General features: G+C 42.1%; 1 protein-coding gene and 1 long non-coding RNA gene across 2 annotated transcripts in view; both read left to right on the plus strand.

The window, feature by feature from the left end:
• Positions 1 to 450: 450 nt before the first annotated feature.
• Positions 451 to 22,000, plus strand: part of LOC106604144 (tyrosine-protein phosphatase non-receptor type 13) — a 62,740-nt gene continuing 41,190 nt past the window's right edge. The window contains 7 exon segments of the mRNA XM_045695531.1: positions 451 to 574; positions 5,705 to 5,868; positions 6,580 to 6,645; positions 6,951 to 7,130; positions 7,230 to 7,299; positions 9,951 to 10,026; positions 10,535 to 10,688. Coding sequence (XP_045551487.1) covers positions 451 to 574; positions 5,705 to 5,868; positions 6,580 to 6,645; positions 6,951 to 7,130; positions 7,230 to 7,299; positions 9,951 to 10,026; positions 10,535 to 10,688 — 834 coding nt within the window.
• LOC106605246 (uncharacterized) lies at positions 18,564 to 19,731 on the plus strand. Its single transcript, XR_001328814.2, has 2 exons — positions 18,564 to 19,218; positions 19,538 to 19,731. It is a non-coding gene; the product is annotated as an uncharacterized lncRNA (long non-coding RNA).

Raw genomic sequence — 22,000 nt, forward strand, 5'->3', positions numbered from 1 at the left:
GTTAATATTTGCGCGCTAGCTCTGCATATTCAGCTAGTGTGTGTGCGCGATTGACTGAATTAACCTCACGTCAGGTACGTTCATTGAGTGCCTTTCAGACAGTGGATACGACCCCTCTGTTACCTCGCCAACTAAGGAACTGGCAGTGGATCAAACCATTGTGAGGCAAAGGGTGGGGGGGTCGCAATCTTTTGAAACTTAAAAACGCGCTATTAAGTGTCTATAATCTGCACAATTGCTTTCATTGCATATTATTAATGTTATTTAAATTACATAGTTATGTTTCAGTGATATATTGGGGGGGACAAATCATATTTTTCCCAGGATGGGGGGGTCGTGTCCCCCCCGTCCCCCCCGGGATTTCCGCCCCTGCCGTTTGGCAAAGTAGGCTGTGATTTGATGATAAATTAACAGTTGATAAATGTCTCAGTTTCCAGGTGTGTGAGCAGGATGAGCAGAACATTTGTGACGCTAGCAGAGGTGTTGGAGACTCGAGGAGGTCCCCTTCTGGAGGATGAAGTGTGGTCCCTCCTCCTGGGCACCACAGAATCCCTGGTTGATGTCTCATACAAAGGTACAGTAATACTACTGATGTGCTAACTCAGTACTATTAAATACTAAATAATACTAATACTCCTCCTGAGAACCCTTACTGAAAATCCACATGATTTTACATTAACTTCACATAAGATCACATGTGATCACAGAAAAACATTTTTGGAACACTTACGTGATCACATCAGTGGTGTTTCGCAGGTCCCCCCCACAAGGTACGAGCAAGGGTTGCTATTTTAGATTTCAGGAATCCTTGAAAGAAGGGACAATCTCAAATATTTTGATTTATATTAATCCAATTTGAAATATATATTTTTTGATGGACCAAAGTATCAGCTATGGCACCATGTAAAGGAACAACCTCAATGTCACGCCCTGACCTGAGAGAGCCTTTTTTATGTCTCTATTTAGGTTTGGTCAGGGTGTGATTTGGGTGGGCATTCTATGTCCCTTTTTCTATGCTTTGTATTTCTTTGTTTTGTCCTGGTATGGCTCTCAATCAGGGACAGCTGTACATCGTTGTCGCTGATTGGGAGTCATACTTAGGCAGCCTGTTTTCCTTTGGGGTTTGTGGGTAGTTAATTTCTGTTTAGTGTTTTGCACCTGACAGAACTGTTTGGCTGTCGGTTTGTTGTTTTTTTGGTTAAAGTGTTCTATCTTTAATAAATTCATGATGAGCACTAACCACGCTGCGCCTTGGTCTACTCTCTTCCACGACGGCCGTTACAGAACTACCCACCAACAGAAGACCAAGCAGCGTGGTTTGGAGCATCAGGGGGAAGGATGGACATGGGAGTTGGAACGTCAACTCTGGGAGGACAAGCGAAGGGAGCTATGGGAACCTGAGAGGCACCCCCCCATTTTTGGGGGGAGGGGGGGGGGAACACGGTTAGTTTGGCAGGGCCAGGGTTGAGCCCTAAGCCAACTCCCCGTGCTTACCAGAGGCAGCGTGGTACTGGTCAGGCCCCGTGCTATAGGGTGATGCGCATGGCGTCGAGGCCGAGTATCCACAGGCCGGTGTGCTCTGTGCCAGCGTCCTGCATTTGCCGGGGGGAAGTGGGCATCCAGCCAGTACGGGCGGTGCCAGTCCTGCGCACGAGACCGCCAGTGCGCCTCTACGGTCCAGTGTATCCTGCTCCCCGCACTAGCCCTGAGGTGCGTGTCTTCAGTCTGGAGCCTCCAAAGCCAGCACCACGCACTAGGCTTCCAGTGCATCAGCCCAGTCTAGTACGTCCTGTTGCTGCTCCTCGCACTAGCCTTGGGGTGCGTGTCTCCAGTCTGGTACCTCCACTACCAGCCCCACGTACCAGGCAACCAGTGCGTCAGCCCAGTCCAGCTCGTCCTGCTCCTGCTCCTTGCACTAGCCCAGTGGTGCGTGTCCCTAGTCTGGCGCTTCCTAAGCCAGCCCCACGCATCAGGCCTTCAGTGCACAGTCCCCGTCCAGAGCTTCCGGCGACAGTGCCTCGTCCAGAGTGTCCGGCGACAGTGCCTCGTCCAGAGCGTCCGGCGACAGTGCCTCGTCCAGAGCGTCCAGCGACAGTGCCTCGTCTAGAGCGTCCGGCGACAGTGCCTCGTCCAGTGCGTCCGGCGACAGTGCCTCGTCCAGAGCATCCGGCGACAGTGCCTCATCCAGAGTGTCCGGCGACAGTGCCCCGTAGAGAGACGGCCCACAGTCCGGAGCTCCCAGAGTCGCCCTACAGACCGGAGCTCCCAGAGTCGCCCTACAGTCCAGAGCTCCTAGAGTCGCCCGCCTGTCCTCCGGCGCAGCCAGAGTCGCCCGCCTGTCCTCCGGCGCAGCCAGAGTCGCCCGCCTGTCCTCCGGCGCAGCCAGAGTCGCCCGCCTGTCCTCCGGCGCAGCCAGAGTCGCCCGCCTGTCCTCCGGCGCAGCCAGAGTCGCCCGCCTGTCCTCCGGCACAGCCAGAGTCGCCCGCCTGTCCTCCGGCGCAGCCAGAGTTGCCCTCCAGTCCAGGACCCGCGGTGAGGGACCCCACTCTAGAGGCGCCACCTAAGTGGGGTGAGCCAGTGGTGGAGAGGGGTCTGTGTCCCACTCCAGAGCCGCCACCATGGAGAAATGCCCACCGAGACCCTCCCCTATAGGTTCAGGTTTTGCGGCCGGAGTCCGCACTTTTGAGGGGGGTACTGTCACGCACTGACCTGAGAGAGCCTTTTTTATGTCTCTATTTAGGTTTGGTTAGGGTGTGATTTGGGTGGGCATTCTATGTCCGTTTTTCTATGCTTTGTATTTCTTTGTTTTGGCCTGGTATGGCTCTCAATCAGGGACAGCTGTACGTCGTTGTCGCTGATTGGGAGTCATACTTAGGCAGCCTGTTTTCCTTTGCGGTTTGTGGGTAGTTCATTTCTGTTTAGTGTTTTGCAACTGACAGAACTGTTTGGCTGTCGGTTTCTTGTTTTTTTGGTTAAAGTGTTCTATCTTTAATAAATTAATGATGAGCACTAACCACGCTGCGCCTTGGTCTACTCTCTTCAACGACGGCCGTTACACTCAATAAAAAAATGTAACTAACTGAATTTATGTGAACTCCGTCAGCCACCATTAACCTGTTTGGGATAGGGGGCAGTATTTTCATGACCGGATAAAAAACGTACCCGATTTAATCTGGTTACTACTCCTGCCCAGAAACTAGAATATGCATATAATTAGATTTGGATAGAAAACACTCTAAAGTTTCTAAAACTGTTTGAATGGTGTCTGTGAGTATAACAGAACTCATATGGCAGGCCAAAACCTGAGAAGATTCTATACAGGAAGTGCCCTGTCTGACAATTTGTTCTCCTTTTAGGGCATCTCCATCAAAAATACAGCATCTCTGCTGTAACGTGACATTTTCTAAGGCTTCCATTGGCTCTAGGAAGGCGCCAGAAAGTGGAATGAGAGCTCTCCAGTCTCTGGGCGAAAAACAGCAGGGGTTTTTGTGAGTGGTCCTTCTGAGAACAATGACACTGAGGCGCGCGTGCACGAGACGACTCCATTTTTTTCTTTCAGTGTTTGAATGAACACAACGTCGCCCGGTTGGAATATTATCGCTATTTTACGAGAAAAATCGCATAGAAATGCATTTTAAACAGCGTTTGACATGCTTCGAAGTACGGTAATGGAATATTTTGAATGTGTTTGTCACGAAATGCGCCGGCGCATTACCCTTCGGATAGTGACTTGAACGCACGAACAAAACGGAGCTATTTGGATATAACTATGGATTATTTCAAACCAAAACAACATTTGTTGTTGAAGTAGAAGTCCTGGGAGTGCATTCTGACGAAGAACAGCAAAGGTAATCCAATTTTTCTTATAGTAAATCTGAGTTTGGTGAGGGCCAAACTTGGTGGGTGTGAAATTAGCTAGCCGTGATGGCCGGGCTATCTACTCAGAATATTGCAAAATGTGCTTTCACCGAAAAGCTATTTTAAAATCTGACACCGCGATTGCATAAAGGAGTTCTGTATCTATAATTCTTAAAATAATTGTTATGTATTTTGTGAACGTTTATCGTGAGTAATTTTGTAAATTCACCGGAAGTATGCTAGTTCTGAACATCACATGCTAATGTAAAAAGCTAGTTTTTGATATAAATATGAACTTGATTGAACAAAACATGCATGTATTGTATAACATAATCTCCTAGGAGTGTCATCTGATGAAGATCATCAAAGGTTAGTGCTGCATTTAGCTGTGATTTTGGTTTTTGTGACATATATGCTTGCTTTGAAAATGGCTGTGTGATTATTTTTGGGAGGGTACTCTCCTGACATAATCTAATGTTTTGCTTTCATTGTAAAGCGTTTTTGAAATCGGACAATGTGGTTAGATAAAGGAGAGTCGTGTCTTTAAAATGGTGTAAAATAGTCATATGTTTGAGAAATTTAAGTTTTTGCATTTTTGAGGTATTTGTAATTCGCGCCACTCTATACCATTGGATATTGGTGAGGCGTTCCGCTAGCGGAACGTCTGTCCCTAACAGGTATTAAAGGCATTTCATTTTTACAATTATTGTCCAACAAGTGTTTAAATGCTTTGATTGTTTCCTTCTAAAATGTGATTATTCAAATATGTAAAACATATCTCCAGACTTCTTTTAAAAATTTTAGAGCACTATTAAACGCTCCAGGGCTAATTTCATTAGCATTTTGTCATGTTTTCTAGATTTAGAATGTAAAACAACATTTATAAAGCAAACATTATCCCTTAGGTCTAACACAGCAAATACTTAAATTGTTTTACGCATACATTGCAGAACAATGATTACAATATTTTTTTCACAATATTGACAAAAAAATCTATCTTGAGGGAGTTAGCCATCAGCGACAGAGTTGACAAGCCACTGACAGAGTTGACAAAAGATACTGAAAACATACAGATTTTTGCCTCTAAAAATAAAAGTTCAATACAAACATTTGTAAAATATGGAAAATTATTTTTTGGAAAATCCCCAATAAAAACAAACATTCTACCAGATTTTTCAGCACTCTGCCGGAATTGACGTTGGACAAAAATCTGACTGAGTTCATGTTTTGCGAAGTAAACAAAAATGTAATTTTTCTTCTTCATTCAAGTGGCAATTTAGTTGTTCCTCAGTTGCTTTATGACTCTTCAACCTAATTACATGTAACAGATTTTAACCAAAATGTATATTCTATCAAGCAGATGGAGTTGACAGTTTATGGTTGTGACCATGGTGATTCCAAAATTGCTTACAGACACCAATGGTCTTGTTGCACTACATGTAATGAACACATGAATAAGGGGTCCTTATGGTACAGCTGACCATGCTCATTCCTGACTAATTTAGTAAAGCAACTCTCTGGACAGATCTTTTGGGAATGTAAGTTTTGACATGAAAGTTATTTAAAGTCACAGAGGGCTATTGCAATAAACTCCATAAGAAAATGTTTCAGTTAATATACATTTTTGGCATTATTTTTAATTTTTTTACATTAAAACCTCTATGGGCTAGGTGGGACGCTGTAGGAACTACCGCATACTAAATACTACTTCAGTTGTACAGCTTAATATTACATACTGACCACATGCTAACTAAGGGGATATGGATTTGTGGAGAAACATGATTTAGAGACATTGATCAGGTATTGCATGTAATTTCCAGTGTCTTTATTTCTGTTCCCTTCTCAGGACATAACAGTATGTGTAGCATCATAAGCCCCTCCTCCCTGCTGCTCTCGGGCACCGGCACACTGGCGTTTAAGAACTGTGCCCTATCAGACGAGGCGTGCACCTTTACTGCGCCAGAGATGCTGCAAGGCCGTGCTTCCTCAACCAAAGATGTTATGGAGAAGGTTAGTACACACCGGACACAAGCCCCAGCTCCAAATACATGTTTCCCGTAGGCACAGATCTAGAATCAGCTAACCCTCCCAAATCCTATCCTTATATATCAGGGGGCATAAATGTAAACCTGACATTAGATTAGCATCTATCACAATGTGGTTTCTGATGTTGACATTAGTAGCAGTTCTGCTGTTGACCGTTAGAGAGGTGTGAATGTGGTTTTTCATGGTTCACCTCAGAGAGAGAGAGGATTTACAGTATGATGTAATCCATCCCTCACATGGCCTCGGGCCAGCACCACTAACTTAAAGCATTAATGGCACTATCAGCACAAACACTTCTGCAGCGAGCTAAATCCTTGTACTGAAGCTAATACACAAGGGAACAGCACAAACATAGTGTGTGTGTGTGTGTGTGTGTGTGTGTGTGTGTGTGTGTGTGTGTACTCCTGATACAGTAGATGGAAGCACTGACAGCATTGAGCCTCAATTAATAACTCGCACATAACCCCATCTAGTGGTACTCGAGAGGAATACCGTTTTTTTATGTGCTGCCCTTGTGTAGATACTGCTTTGCCTGTGTAAACCAAAAACAATACACCAGGATACACCATCTGCGCTGTTAAGGTGAATTGTTTTGGCATACAGGGGTGTTTTCAGAAGGATTTAATGTCTGACTCATATTAAGTGTCATGCTCTAATCTGTCTGTCTTCTGTCAGATGCTGGTGTATTCACTGGGTATGACTCTCTACTGGTCTGTCGATTATCATCTACCTCAGAATCAGGTGAGACCATTTTTTTTTTCAAAACACCACATATAGACTTATAAGACTTATCAGAGCAGTGATACCAAATGTGGCTCTCTGACATTACTGTGGCCCTCAATGTTAATTGATTTCAAATCAGAGAAGCATTAAACTTGTTACATAATAAAGTTAGTCTCTGAAGTTTTTCTCTCAATCATGTTCTGTCTTCCAGTGGTTTCGGGCACACCACTACACTTCTCTTATTCTCTCTATTCCCGTATTGGTATTAGTACCTGGAGAGATATTGATACCTCGTCTATCGTCTCTATTCCTGTCTCTCCTAGCCAGTCCAGTTGAGTGACCACCTGAACAGCCTGCTAGTGAGTATGTGCGAAGACCTGGCCCACCGCAGGGTCAATCTGAACAGTATCCTGGAGTCCTGTGAGTCTCAGCACAAAGCCTCTCTCCTGCCTCCGCCCAACAGAGTCATACGGCAGCTGGTGGAGGATGTCTTTCACGAAGCTGTGAGTGTGTGTTGGGGGGGGGGGAGTCTATCTGTGTGTATGTGTGTGTCTGTCTCTCTGTAATGCCGCAATCTAACCAGTAGAATGTTCTTCTCTCAGGTGGACCATGGGTCTGAGCTCTTTGTCCCGCTGTGTGGGAGGAGTCAGATGATCAGAGAAAGGGTTAACGGTAAGGACCGCTTCTAAACGATCTCTATAGCCCTGTCTGGGATCTTGTCTGATTAGCTTTTTATGACATTATGTCCAGACCTTTCATTGGACCTAATCTCCAGACCTTACAATAAACTAATCCGGTAGTAGTAGTAGTAAACTGGGACAGGTCAGAGTGTCCAGGCCCCCTATCACTGTTAGAGGCTTTTAGCTCTAGATTTGAACTATTACCCTAACAAACAGCAGCATGACATCATCGTACATCACATCCTCTGTCAGCTCTTGTTTCCATGACAACAGAGTGATAATAGTGGGTAATAGGCACAATAGAGTCGTAAACAAAAACAAAATTCTAATCCCCCTGACTGCCACTATTGGATCTTCCCAATGTGATTTGACTTCTGTTTGCTGAGTCTTCAAATTGCTGAGTCTACCTTTAATCGCATCTAATAGTTTGGATTAGGTTGTTGTATGTCGCGTGTAAACGTAAAAAGGTCATTTTTACCTTTTATTGTTGCTGACAACACAAAGACGTAGACCAGCTCTATTGCTCCTGTCGTAAAACTTTGGTAAAAAAGGATTAAGAGTTTAACCTTGGGGCACAGCAAGGATTAGGACCTGCAGTGATAACTAGTAATCTACGGATGCAGAGTAGATGCACACACACAAACACACACTTACAGACTCGAAGATGGAGTAGTTACCCAGGTCAAACGGACAGGCAACCATACTTACCCCTATTTCTGGAACTTTGTGCTAGAAGCAATAAAGAAAATAAACTGTAAATTCTTTGACCGTGGACCATACTATTTTGGCATCTATGGACTAACTGGCTTTAACTCCACAAACAAAGACATAGACAGCTAACGAAGCTGGGTAAGATTTGCGTTTTTCCACTGAAAAAACAACAACACTGTGCTATGGAAAGTCTATGGTATTTATGGAACGTGGAACATTGGTTTGAACCTTTAAACCAGGTAAAGCCGTTAGTCACCTGGTTGTTTACCTGGGTTGTATTCACAAAGCACTAAACGGAAGAAAACTTGTTTCCATTTCCTGCTGCAAAACATATTCTTATGTTTTGCTACGATGTTCACTAATGAATACGCCGCTGGTTTTACCTGTTGTTTTACCTGGTATTTCACCTGTTGTTCTACCTGGTATTTTACCTGGTGTTTTACCAGGTAAGCATGATTGGTATCCTGACTACAGTGAGGGCTGTGCGGCTGGAGCAGGGAGCAGACAGTACTCTAACAACTCTGACACCAAGTCAGGTAAAATGCATGGGTTAGAATGCTTTGGTAGGAACAAATTATAGAAAGTGTTTTGAATAGGAGAATTAGTGTTCTTATTGGACAATTGTTTTCTCTCATTTAGTGACTCCTGAAAAGAATTACTGATGCCATTCGGAAATGACTTTTTCCACATTTTGTTACGTTACAACCTTATTCTAAAATTGATTAAATGATTTACACACAATACCCCATAATGACAAAGCGACAACAGGTTTTTAGACATTTTTTGCAAATGTATTAAAAGTAAGAAACAGAAATACCTCACTATAAGTTTTCAAAATTGAGCTTGGTGCATCCTGTTTCCATTGATCATCCTTGAGATGTTTCTACAACTTGATTGGATCCATTTAATGTATTGGACATGATTTGGAAAGGAAGCTGTCTATATTTTTTTATTTGACCTTTATTTAACTAGGTAAGTCAGTTAAGAACAAATTCTTATTTTCAATGACTGCCTAGGAACAGCAGGTTAACTGCCTTGTTCGGGGGCAGAACAACAGATTTGTACCTTGTCAGCTTGGGGATTTGAACTTGCAACTTTTCAGTTACTAGTCTAACACTCTAACCACTAGGCTACGCTGCCGCCCTAGCATAAGGTCCCATGTCAGAGCTTGAGAGGATCTGCAGAGAAGAATGGGAGGAACTCCCCAAATACAGGTGTGCCAAGCTTGTAGAGTCATATCGAAGAAGACTTGAGGTTGTAATCGCTGCCAAAAGTGCTTCAACAAAGTACTAACTAAAGTACTAACTGAATACTTATGGAAATGTGATATTCCCGACTTTCATTTGTAATAAATTTGCAAACATTTCTAAAAACCTGTTTTTGTTTGGTCGTTATGGTGTATTGTGTGTAGATTGATGAGGAAAAAAATCTATTTACTCCACTTTAGAATAAGCTTGTAACATAAGAAAATGTGTAAAAAGTCAAGGGGTCTGAATACTTTATGAATGCACTGTACATTGTGTGAATTCATTTTGGATGTGCAAAGGGATAGCTAGACAGAGCTCAGTGTTTTTAAAACTGTATATTTGTTATTACTGTACAATAAATTAGATTTCTATGTTTCATCTGTTTTTGAAGAATGTTGTAGATGGTCTAGATTAGGCACTCCTCATGGTTAATTTGCTCAGTACAGTTAGTGAGATAATATTGCAGTGGACCATGGAAGCTGCTGAAATGCATCCAAAGGGAAACCTTCCTTTTTTAGTAAATGAGTGATATGTGTATACTTTCTATTGCAATAGGTTCAACAGTATAATGTGTGATAAATGTTTAGAATATTTAAGTATCTTTGAACGAAACAAATGTTTGTATTAGGCCTATATTTTCGTTAAGTATGTGTTTTATCAGTGTCATTTGGTGTTTGTGTTACAGAGAGTTTACTTCCCAAACCCTGGAGACACAAACCCAGGAGTTCTCCCACCCCTAAATACCCACCTAACATAGACAGGTATACATGCCTAACAAAGCAGATACACACACACACACACACACACACACACACACACACACACACATTTGCACAGACCACACACACACACACACACACACACTGACCTGTGTGTGACCTTAGGCAGTTAACAACAAGTAAGACTCTGGGGAAAGACGCACTCCCACATCTGTTACTGTGTCCTATACAATAATGGACATAAATAAATCATTTTATGTTGATTACAATCAACTTGATAATGAGCAACTAATGTTGTGAAAGTATTGGAAAATGTGGACAAGTGTTTAGATTTTTTGGGATTAAGGCGTACGGTTGAAGCACTTTTTCTGAACTTTCTATATCTGTCTCTCGCTACCTGTCGTCTTCGACTTGAGTGTCTGTCACTCATCTCCCCTTTCCCCTTCTGAATGTTCTCCTTGTTTAACTCTCTCGCTCTCTCTCTCCCTCTTTGAATCTCTCTTTCTGACATTCTTCTCTCTCTGACTCTCTTTCTCCACTGTCCCTCCAGACTGCCACGAGGTCTCAGACACATGGAAAGTAGCAGTAGCTGGCTGTGTCAGAGCCCCTACATTGGCGCCCCCTCAAAGGGGGCACCCCAACCCCACAGTCCCTCCATCACTTGCAGTGACTCCTCAGCCAGCCTCACCGAGAGGAAAGCCAAGGTAAATATGTCTGTCTGTCCGTCACTCCATCCGTCTGTCCATACATCCGTCCATCCGTCTATGATCTATCTATGGCAGGGTTCCTCAACTGGTGGCCAGTAGGCAGAATTTGACCCACAGGGGATTTTATTTGGCCCCCCAGGTTTAATTATTTGACATTAAAGACTGTAAAAAAAACAGCAAATCAGCTCCAAGTGATCTTCATTTTGGGAATCTGTTCCAAAGTATTCCCAATCATAATAAAGAGATGTGATAGTATACATACAGTACCAGTCAAAAGTTTGGACACAACTACTCATTCAAGGGTTTTTCTTTATTTTGACTATTTTCTACATTGTAGAATAATAGTAAAGATATCAAAACTATTAAATAACACATATAGTAACCAAAAAAGTGTAAAAAAAATAAAAATATATTTCATATTTTAGATTCTTCAAAGTAGCCACCTTTTGCCTTGATGACAGCATTACACACACTGGGCATTCTCTCAACCAGCTTCACCTGGAATGTTTTTCCAACAGTCTTGAAGGAGTTCCCACATATGCTGATGTCGTGTCTTGGACTATCATTAATGTGAAGACTGTTATATTATCAAATCAATTCTCTATGTGTAATTATTATGTGATTAAACTAATCATGTAAGCATTACTTAACTAGGAAGTCGGGGCACCACGGAACAATGTTGTTTAAAGAGTTACTATTTCCCGAATTTAACTCTCTTCAGATGTTTTCATATCTTATCAATAACAGTCACTTATTAATGTATTATTACCTCATCAGTCATATTCTGAATGTTGCAAACTCTTGGATATCTAGCATAAATGATGAATCAGCGATATACCAATTGGCTTAATTATTTATTTACTAACTAACTAAATAATCACACAGAAGTACATAAACACACACAGGCTAGGTTATACATTGGTTACTAACATGATACAATGAAAAATCCCCAGTAGACTAAACCGATATGACGGCTTGTTACACCAAATGAAAAGGGAGGGGCATGTAAGAAAAAGAGGGAGAAAAGACAAAGGACTCCACTATCGTACACACAGCTGATAACTATGCTCACGGAAATGCTAATACAGCCACTCATTCGAAAGGATTTGCAATTTACATATTTACGATTGTATGCCTTTGTTATCTCTCTGTTGAAATCGAATGGAGAGTCAGTTGACAGAAAGTCTCTGGTTTGTCCCCCAGATCCTTTGTAGTTATACAGTTGAAGTCAGAAGTTTACATACAGCCTTCCCTGTGGCTCAGTTGGTAGAGCATGGTGTTTGCAACGCCAGCATGGTGTGTGCAACGCCAGGGTTGTGGGTTCGATTCCCACGGGGGGCCAGTACAAAAAAAAAAGAATGCATGAAATGTATGCATTCACTACTGTAAGTCGCTCTGGATAAGGGCGTCTGCTAAACGACTAAAATGTAAATGTATACTTAAGTTCGAGTCATTAAAACCGGTCTTTTAACCACTCCACAAATTTCTTGTTAACAAACTATAGTTTTGGCAAGTCGGTTAGGACATCTGCTTTGTGCATGACAAAAGTAATTTTTCCAACAATTGTTTACAGACAGATTATTTCACTCATAATTCACTGTATCAAAATTCCAGTGGGTCAGAAGTTTACATACACTAAGTTGACTGCCTTTAAACAGCTTGGGAAATTCCAGAAAATGATGTCATGGCTTTAGAAGGTTCTGATATGCTAATTGACATCATTTGAGTCAATTGGAGGTGTTCCTGTGGATGTATTTCAAGGCCTACCTTCATGCTCAGTGCCTCAAAGGCTTGACATCATGGGAAAATCAAAATAAATCAGCCAAGACCTCAGAAAATCAATTGTAAACCTCCACAAGTCAGGTTCATCCTTGGGAGCAATTTCTAAATACCTGAAGGTACCATGTTCATCTGTACAAACAATAGTAGCCAAGTATAAACACCATGGGAGGATGCAGCCGTCATACCGATCAGGAAGGAGACGCATTCTGTCTCCTAGAGATTAACGTACTTTGGTGCGAAAAGTGCAAATCAATCCAAGAACAACAGCAAAGGACCTTGTGAAGATGCTGGAAGAAACAGGTACAAAGTATCTATATCCACAGTAAAACGAGTCCTATATCGACATAACCTGAAAGGTCGCTCAGCAAGGAAGAAGCCACTGCTCCAAAACCGCCAAAAAAAAGCCAGACTACGGTTTGCAACTGTATATGGGGACAAAGATCATACTTTTTGGATAAATGTCCTCTGGTCTGATGAAACAAAAATAGAACTGTTAGGCCATAATGACCATCGTTATGTTTGGAGGAAAAAGGGGAAGCTTGCAAGCCAAAGAACACCATCCCAACCGTGAAGCATGGGGGTGGCAGCATCATGTTGTGTGGGTGCTTTGCTGCAGGAGGGACTGGTGCACTTCACAAAATACATGGCATCATGAGGGAGGAAAATGATGTGGATATATTGAAGCAACATCTCAAGACATCAGTCTGGAAGTTAAAGCTTGGTCGCAAATGGGTCTTCCAAATGGACAATGACCCCAAGCATTCTTCCAAAGTTGTGGCAAAATGGCTTAAGGACAACAAAGTCAAGGTATTGGAGTGGCCATCACAAAGCCCTGACCTCAATCCTATAGAACATTTGTGGGCAGAACTGAAAAGGCGTGTGCGAGCAAGGAGGCCTACAAACCTGACTCAGTTACACCAGCTCTGTCAGGAGGAATGGGCCAAAATTCACCCAACTTATTGTGGGAAGCTTGTGGAAGGCTACCCAAAACGATTGAATCAAATTAAACAATTTAAAGGCAATGCTACCAAATACTAATTGAGTGTGTGTAAACTTCTGGCCCACTGGGAATAAAATATGAAATATATCATTATCTCTACTATTATTATGACATTTCACATTCTTAAAACAAAGTGGTGATCGTAACTGACCTAAGACAGGGAATTTTTACTAGGATTAAATGTCAGGAATTGTGAAAACTGAGTTTAAATGTATTTGGCCAAGGTGTAAACTTCCGACTTCAACTGTAACTTCTGTCTGTTATAATGGATATGTCATACGTACCAAATACTCTTTTCTCATCTTCGGTTGAGTTTCCTAGACAATTTTACATACACTGCTCAAAAAAATAAAGGGAACACTTAAACAACACAATGTAACTCCAAGTCAATCACACTTCTGTGAAATCAAACTGTCCACTTAGGAAGCAACACTGATTGACAATACATTTCACATGCTGTTGTGCAAATGGAATTGTGGAAATTATAGGCAATTAGCAAGACACCCCCAATAAAGGAGTGGTTCTGCAGGTGGTGACCACAGACCACTTCTCAGTTCCTATGCTTCCTGGCTAATGTTTTGGTCACTTTTGAATGCTGGCGGTGCTTTCACTCTAGTGGTAGCATGAGACGGAGTCTACAACCCACACATGTGGCTCAGGTAGTGCAGCTCATCCAGGATGGCGCATCAATGCGAGCTGTGGCAAGAAGGTTTGCTGTGTCTGTCAGCGTAGTGTCCAGAGCATGGAGGCGCTACCAGGAGACAGGCCAGTACATCAGGAGACGTGGAGGAGGCCGTAGGAGGGCAACGACCCAGCAGCAGGACCGTTACCTCCGCCTTTGTGCAAGGAGGAGCAGGAGGAGCACTGCCAGAGCCCTGCAAAATGACCTCCAGCAGGCCACAAATGTGCATGTGTCTGCTCAAACGGTCAGAAACAGACTCCATGAGGGTGGTATGAGGGCCCAACGTCCACAGGTGGGGGGCTGTAAGCACAACCAACACCGTGCAGGACGTTTGGCATTTGCCAGAGAACACCAAGATTGGCAAATTCGCCACTGGCGCCCTGTGCTCTTCACAGATGAAAGCAGGTTCACACTGAGCACATGTGACAGATGTGACAGAGTCTGGAGACGCCGTGGAGAACGTTCTGCTGCCTGCAACATCCTCCAGCATGACCGGTTTGGCGGTGGGTCAGTCATGGTGTGGGGTGACATTTTTTGGGGGGGCCGCACAGCCCTCCATGTGCTCGCCAGAGGTAGCCTGACTGCCATTAGGTACCGAGATGAGATCCTCAGACCCCTTGTGAGACCATATGCTGGTGCGGTTGGCCCTGGGTTCCTCCTAAAGCAAGACAATGCTAGACCTCATGTGGCTGGAGTGTGTCAGCAGTTCCTGCAAGAGGAAGGCATTGATGCTATGGACTGGCCCGCCCGTTCCCCAGACCTGAATCCAATTGAGCATATCTGGGACATCATGTCTCGCTCCATCCACCAGCGCCACGTTGCACCACAGACTGTCCAGGAGTTGGCGGATGCTTTATTCCAGGTCTGGGAGGAGATCCCTCAGGAGACCATCCGCCACCTCATCAGGAGCATGCCCAGGCGTTGTAGGGAGGTCATACAGGAACATGGAGGCCACACACACTACTGAGCCTCTTTTTGACTTGTTTTAAGGACATTACATCAAAGTTGAATCAGCCTGTAGTGTGGTTTTCCACTTTAATTTTGAGTGTGACTCCAAATCCAGACCTCCATGGGATGATAAATTGGATTTCCATTGATTATTTTTGTGTGATTTTGTTGTCAGCACATTCATCTATGTAAAGAAAAAAGTATTTAATAAGATTATTTCATTCATTCAGATCTAGGATGTGTTAGTTTAGTGTTCCCTTTATTTTTTTGAGCAGTGTATACAGCTGCAGACTGTGAATGTGTCGTCTTTAGTTTTGTAGAGATGTTCTTCTTCTCTTTTGAAAGTTTCAAAGTTCTAGCCATTACGTCCCTCTCAGCTCATGCTGTTGGTATCATTGGCCTAATGTAATTTTTTTCGGAAGTGGGTTTTATACACTCCATGATGCCAATGTAATGTCTTTGCTCACGTGGGCATGGCCACTGGCTTGGTTAAGACTTCATATAAAAAATAATTATCTTGTTTAGAAGGCTAACATTACATCACACCTTCTCACAAATAGTTTCATATTTAATCATTTACGTTCTCCCACATTTGGATGTGACGCTGAAAACTGGGAAATATATACATTCAGAGATACAGTTATGTTGTTATGCTGACCTTCATGTGATCCCCAGACACAACTGATCTCACATAATTGTTCTTTGAGTACCCACGGACCACTCCAAATGTTTGGATTACAGAAATACTGTTTAATTATTAGACCTTTTGATGTTACCGTACTGCAACGTTTCTCTCTGTGGTAACAAAGGGATTTAACTTCCATTTCTGAGAGTGGGAGAGACAGTTTTCCTGCAGGTATTTATGACTGTCATAAAACTGTGGATAAAGAGAGAGAGGGGAAAGGGGGTAGCGCCTATGATCCTCCCCCAAAGCGCACATCATGACACTGAGCACTTGTTGGCTGCTTTTCCTTCTCTGCAGTCCAACTCATCCCAAACCATCTCAATTGGGTTGAGGTTGGGTGATTGTGGAGGCCAGGTCAGGTCATCTGATGCAGCACTCCATCACTCTCCTTCTTGATCAAATAGCCCTTATACAGCCTGGAAGTGTATTTTAGGTCATTGTCCTATTGCAAAACCATTGATCGTTCCACTAAGCGCAAACCAGATGGGATGGTGTATCGCTACAGAATGCTGTGGTAGCCATGCTGGTTAAGTGTGCCTTGAATTCTAAATAAATCACTTTCAGTGTCACCAGCAAAGCACCCCCACACCATCACACCTCCTCATCCATGTTTCACGGTAGGAACCACACATGTGGAGGTCATCTGTTCACCTACTCTGCGTCTCACAAAGACACGGCGGTTGGAACCAAAACTCTCAAATTTAGACTCATCAGACCAAAGGACAGATTTCCACCAGTCTAATGTCCATTGCTCGTGTTTCTTGGACCAAGCAAGTCTTTTCTTATTATTAGTGTCCTTTAGTAGTGGTTTCTTTGCAGCAATTCAACCATGAATGCCTGATTCACGCAGTCTCCTCTGAACAGTTGATGTTGAGATGTTACTTGAACTCTGTGAAGCATTTATTTTTGCAGCAATCTGAGGAGCAGTTAACTCCAATGAACTTATCCTCTGCAGCAGAGATAACTCTGGGTCTTCCTTTCCTGTGGCAGTCCTCATGAGATCCAGTTTCATCATAGCGCTTGATGGTTTTTGCAACTGCACTTGAAGAAAGTTCTTGAAATGTTCCATATTGACTGACCTTCATGTCTTAAAGTAATGATGGACTGTCGTTTCTCTTTGCTTATTTGAGCTGTTCTTGCCATAATATGGGCTTGGTCTTTTACCACCCCTACCTTGTCACAACATAACTGATTGGCTCAAACACATGAAAGAAATTCCATAAAATAACTTTTAAGAAGGCACACCTGTTAATTGAAATGGATTCCAGGTTACTACGTCATGAAGCAGGTTGAGAGAATGCCAAGAGTGTGCAAAGCTGTCATCAAGGCAAAGGGTGGCTACTTTGAAGATTCTCAAATATAAAATATATTTTTATTAGTTGAACACTTTTTTGGTTATTACATGATTCCATATGTGTTATTTCATAGTTTTGATGTCTTCACTATTATTCTACAATGTAGAAAAAGGTGAAAAAATATAAAGAAAAACCCTTGAATGAGTAGGTGTGTCCACACTTTTGACTGGTACTGTATGTAAGCAAGGTTTCACATGATTATGTTTTAGTCAAATATTGGTTCTGCTTTAAATAATGTGCAGCTGATGAAGGCTTCATAAAGCCTCCATAAATCCTTCAGAAACACTACATAAATGTGTTACAAGTCATCTACAACTATATGTTATGCTTTATAAAGAGTAAAAAAATGTGGCATAAGCACCGCTTAATAAAGGCCTTATAAATTATATTAAATTGAGGCTTCACAAAACGTTTATAACCCTGACATGCATATTGGTTGAGCATTGCAATACCAGAAAATTGGGTTCGATTCCAGGGGACCACCCATACGTTAAAAGAAAATTCCCACATGACTGTCACTTTGGATAAAAGTGTCTGCTAAATTGTATATATTATATTTAACTAAAACATTTCTAGGATGGCCCAACCTCTTTTCCTCTTTTGTGCATAGTCAGTATTGGACCTGACCACAACATCCCCCAAAATGCTGTCCTGCTGGATGATTGCAGCAAAAAACATTTTGGTTTTTCCAGGTCTCGGATTTCCCCATTTATTTTCTGGTTGAACAGTTTTTTTTCACACTTTTTAAATAGAAAATGTATGTTTTCTGTGTTCACAATAATGCTTAAACCACATTAGGGGCTAACTTTTGAGGTCTAGGAAAAATCTAGAAACTTAGATTTGAGTGTAGTTGCCCTTTAATTTAGTAAGCATGCCCTGCACTGTTGTTTGGTTAGTGTGGTAGCTTTTCCAGTCATCTGGTGATTCTCAGTAACTATACTGTTCTCTTTGAAATAGAAAGAATAATCAATATAAGTTTAAATATTAGACATGTGTAAGCAGAATGAAGGCTGAAGCCCATGTGAGTGTACAAAGCTGGATCAAGATCAAATTGACCATTGGACATGTAAAAACAGAATGTAAGCAGAATCTGTGTGGATTAAGCAAGGTAAACCCACAGGACGTGTCTGGTCTGGGCCATGTCTGATCTTGTGAAGGCTAATGGACACGCACATGGGTTAATCATACATAGACAAAACAGGTCTGAACTTGTGAAGACCTTTGGACAGGAACATTAGCTAAGGGGTATGCATGTCACGCCACCAATAGAATCTATGCCCCAATATCTGAGCCAATAAGAGAATGGAAATTATGTAACAAAACAAGATTTGTAAAATGGGGTGATGACGTTATGTAAGGGAAAGACTGTACAAAAACCAAGCACTAAGAATGAAGATTCAGTTCTTCCATGGAACTGCTCGGCTTCTGTTACTTTTGTAATAAAAGTCTAATTGAATTTACAAACTCTGGTATCTGAGAAGTATTTGATTAAACATTTTCCACAACATTAGCGGGTTTTCTGTTGTGCAGTAAGCACACATGATGTGATTTGGCCACCTATAGACTGGGTGAAGTAAAAGGCCAGCAACACCGTATTATTCAGAGCCCAATGAAATGACACCACATATACATATCTAGTCTGCATAACGCATTATAGACTTATTTGTCGATCTGTAATGCTAGCTAGCTGTGCAGCCTGTTTGCAATGGGCAGCAAGCTAGCTAGATATTTCTAGCTAGTAGTGCTGGAGAGACATTATCCAAATAGAAGTTAAATATTAGCAGTGGTGAAGGATCTGTTATCCAGCCAGCTCAAACTTTACTTCAGGACTTCAGTCAGTCTGCTGTCTGCAGGTCATACAAGCCAACATAAAATATCAATAGCATCTACCCGACCTCTTAGCTGAATGGTTATTGACACGTTTCTACTATAAGTTGTGGGACGTTTATTTTGAAAATGTATGAAATTTCGTGACCTGGAAGCACTTTTTTAGTGTTGCTGATGAGTCACTGATCATGTGAGGAGTTCACAAATCACAGGCCCCACTTGTAGTGCCACTGGACAGCAAAAAACAGGTAAGTTAACCTTTATTGTCATTTACATTAGCTTGTAGTAGTAGTTAAGTGCTGAGTTACATTGCAAACAATTTCAGTGATTTCACAGCAATTGCTATCTAGCCAACATTTTGCTAGCTAGAAGGCTCAGCTAAATGCAAATCCCTCTAGATACAGCCATGTCTCAGTCATGCCATGAGATCAGTACATGAAAGAAGAATATAATAATATGAATTCCCATTTAGAGTTTCTGGCACAGCACAGAATTTCCCTTATCCAGATGGTGTGACAAAGGAATTTCCTAACAGACCTGCTAACTTACTTTGTTGTTACTTTTAAGGTTGGAACCAACATTCAGTGCCTCCAGTAGGAAGAGAGGCTAGAACCATGTGTCTGCCAGCACAGGGACAAGCTAACCTATTCACAGTCCTGTGTAATGTTCAATGTAATTTTATTGCCAGACTTTTTGAAACATTTTGAAACTATTTGTATTGTTTTAACAATGTACAAATAAAAGGAAATGTATGGTTTAAACATGTCTTTAATGTTTATTTGCTTTAGCTGTTAGTGATAATTCCCTAAGTGTTAATACACTTGTGTTTACATCATTAAGCCTTTATGTATGGGTTATGAATGCCCAAAGGTGTCTGACTTTATGGTAAGTAAAGCGTCATATGATATAAGACATTTATATATGTGTTATGAATGACCAAAAGTGTCTGAGTTTAAATTAAGTACAGCGTCATGCGATATAGAGTCTTTATGGATGTGTTATGAATTATCTGTTAGGTTCTAAATATCAGAATCTAAACTCAACGGACACTATGAAAGCTTAAACCAAGTTTATTCACCCCAAAGGATCGAACAGCTGAACAGACAAAAGACATATTCACACAAGCACTGATATTTAACCCTTTCTAATATGCTGAGTCTCCTCCTACATATCTGAACAGCCGATGCATCTCCGTTGCTAGGCAGAAACTTAGTGATATCTGTTCTTCCTCACTTCATCTGACCTGACCGCTGCCCCAAAGTGCTCACTCCTTCCCAACTCACTGTCATGTTGACTCTTACCAGACTGCGTCTTTCCTCCTCCCATATGATCCCTGATGGCTAACAATAACATTTCTCGACATAATGTAAACATTATAAATTACCCTCTCGCCCTCAGTGAAAGGAATACCTATATTTCATGAATCAGAACCCAACAGTCCCTCCTCTTGAACAATAGCTTCCTACTGTTCAACTTACATAAACTTGGACATTACTTATAAATTAACAAACATGATTAACATTCACAGTGAGGTTTACAAACTCAAGAGACTTATGGCCTCTGTTCCATAGTCACCCCATGCACACTGTTATTTCCATTTCTCATAGAACACTGATAATAACTTGTCCACTGGAGCTGTTGGTTTCTTCCATTTCAACTTTCTCCTGGTTCCTAGGAGAGTGATAGCACAAGACTTGAAAAGCAAAAAGAAACACAAGACATAACAGTATTAACAATGTGGCAAGATATGCATAATTATATATGCACAGAAAAACCAAAGTCTGACAACATGCCAATTCCCACGCTCTCTTTGCTTGACTCTATGCCTCCATGAGTAGGCCCTAAAGAACCTCATGCTTTCACCCAGTCGCCCTCTTTCTGGCTACAGGCTCCGAGAGGTGTTCCCAAGTTATGTCATTTTCACTTTGTTCCCCATCTCCATCTTCCTCCATCTGATAGGCAAGTGCGTATCCCTAATCAACGCTACATCCTATTGAGGTAACTCAGCACTGTACAGTCGTGGCCAAAAGTTTTGAGAATGACACAAATATTAATTTTCAGTCTGCTGCCTCAGTTTGTATGATAGCAATGTGCATATACTCCAGAATGTTATGAAGAGTGATCAGATGAATTGCAATTAATTGCAAAGTCCCTCTTTGCCATGCAAATTAACTTCATCCCCCAAAAACATTTCCACTGCATTTCAGCCCTGCCACAAAAGGACCAGCTGACATCATGTCAGTGATTCTCTCGTTAACACAGGTGTGAGTGTTGACGAGGACAAGGCTGGAGATCACTCTGTCATGCTGATTGAGTTCAAATAACAGACTGGAAGCTTCAAAAGGAGGGTGGTGCTTGGAATCCTTGTTCTTTCTCTGTCGACCATGGTTACCTGCAAGGAAACACGTGCCATCATCATTGCTTTGCACAAAAAGGGCTTCACAGGCAAGGATATTGTTGCCAGTAAGATTGCACCTAAATCAACCATTTATCGGATCATCAAGAACTTCAAGGAGAGCGGTTCAATTATTGTCAAGAAGGGCAGCAAAGAAGCCACTTCTCTCCAGGAAAAACATCAGGGACAGACTGATATTCTGCCAAAGGTACAGGGATTGGTCTACTGAGGACTGGGGTAAAGTCATTTTCTCTGATGAATCCCCTTTCCGATTGTTTGGGGCATCAGAACACAGCCTGTCACGTCCTGACCAGTAAAGGGGGTTATTTGTTATTGTAGTTTGGTCAGGGCGTGGCAGGGGGTGTTTGTTTTATGTGTTTCGGGGTTTTTGGTTTATGTTCTATGTTAGTATATTTCTATGTTTGTTCTAGTGTGTCTATTTCTATGTTTAAGTTTCTTGGGTTGACCTTCAATTGGAGGCAGCTGTTCCTCGTTGCCTCTAATTGAAGGTCCTATTTAGTAGGGGTGTTTTTCCATGGGTTTTGTGGGTAGTTGTCTCCGTGTATTGTCAGTGAACCTTACAGGACTGTTTTTCATCGTTTGTTTAGTATAAGTGTTTTTGTTTTTGTTTTCTT

This window comes from Salmo salar, chromosome ssa01 (genome assembly GCF_905237065.1).
Source record: "Salmo salar chromosome ssa01, Ssal_v3.1, whole genome shotgun sequence".
In the NCBI taxonomy this organism is placed as follows: Eukaryota; Metazoa; Chordata; class Actinopteri; order Salmoniformes; family Salmonidae; genus Salmo; species Salmo salar.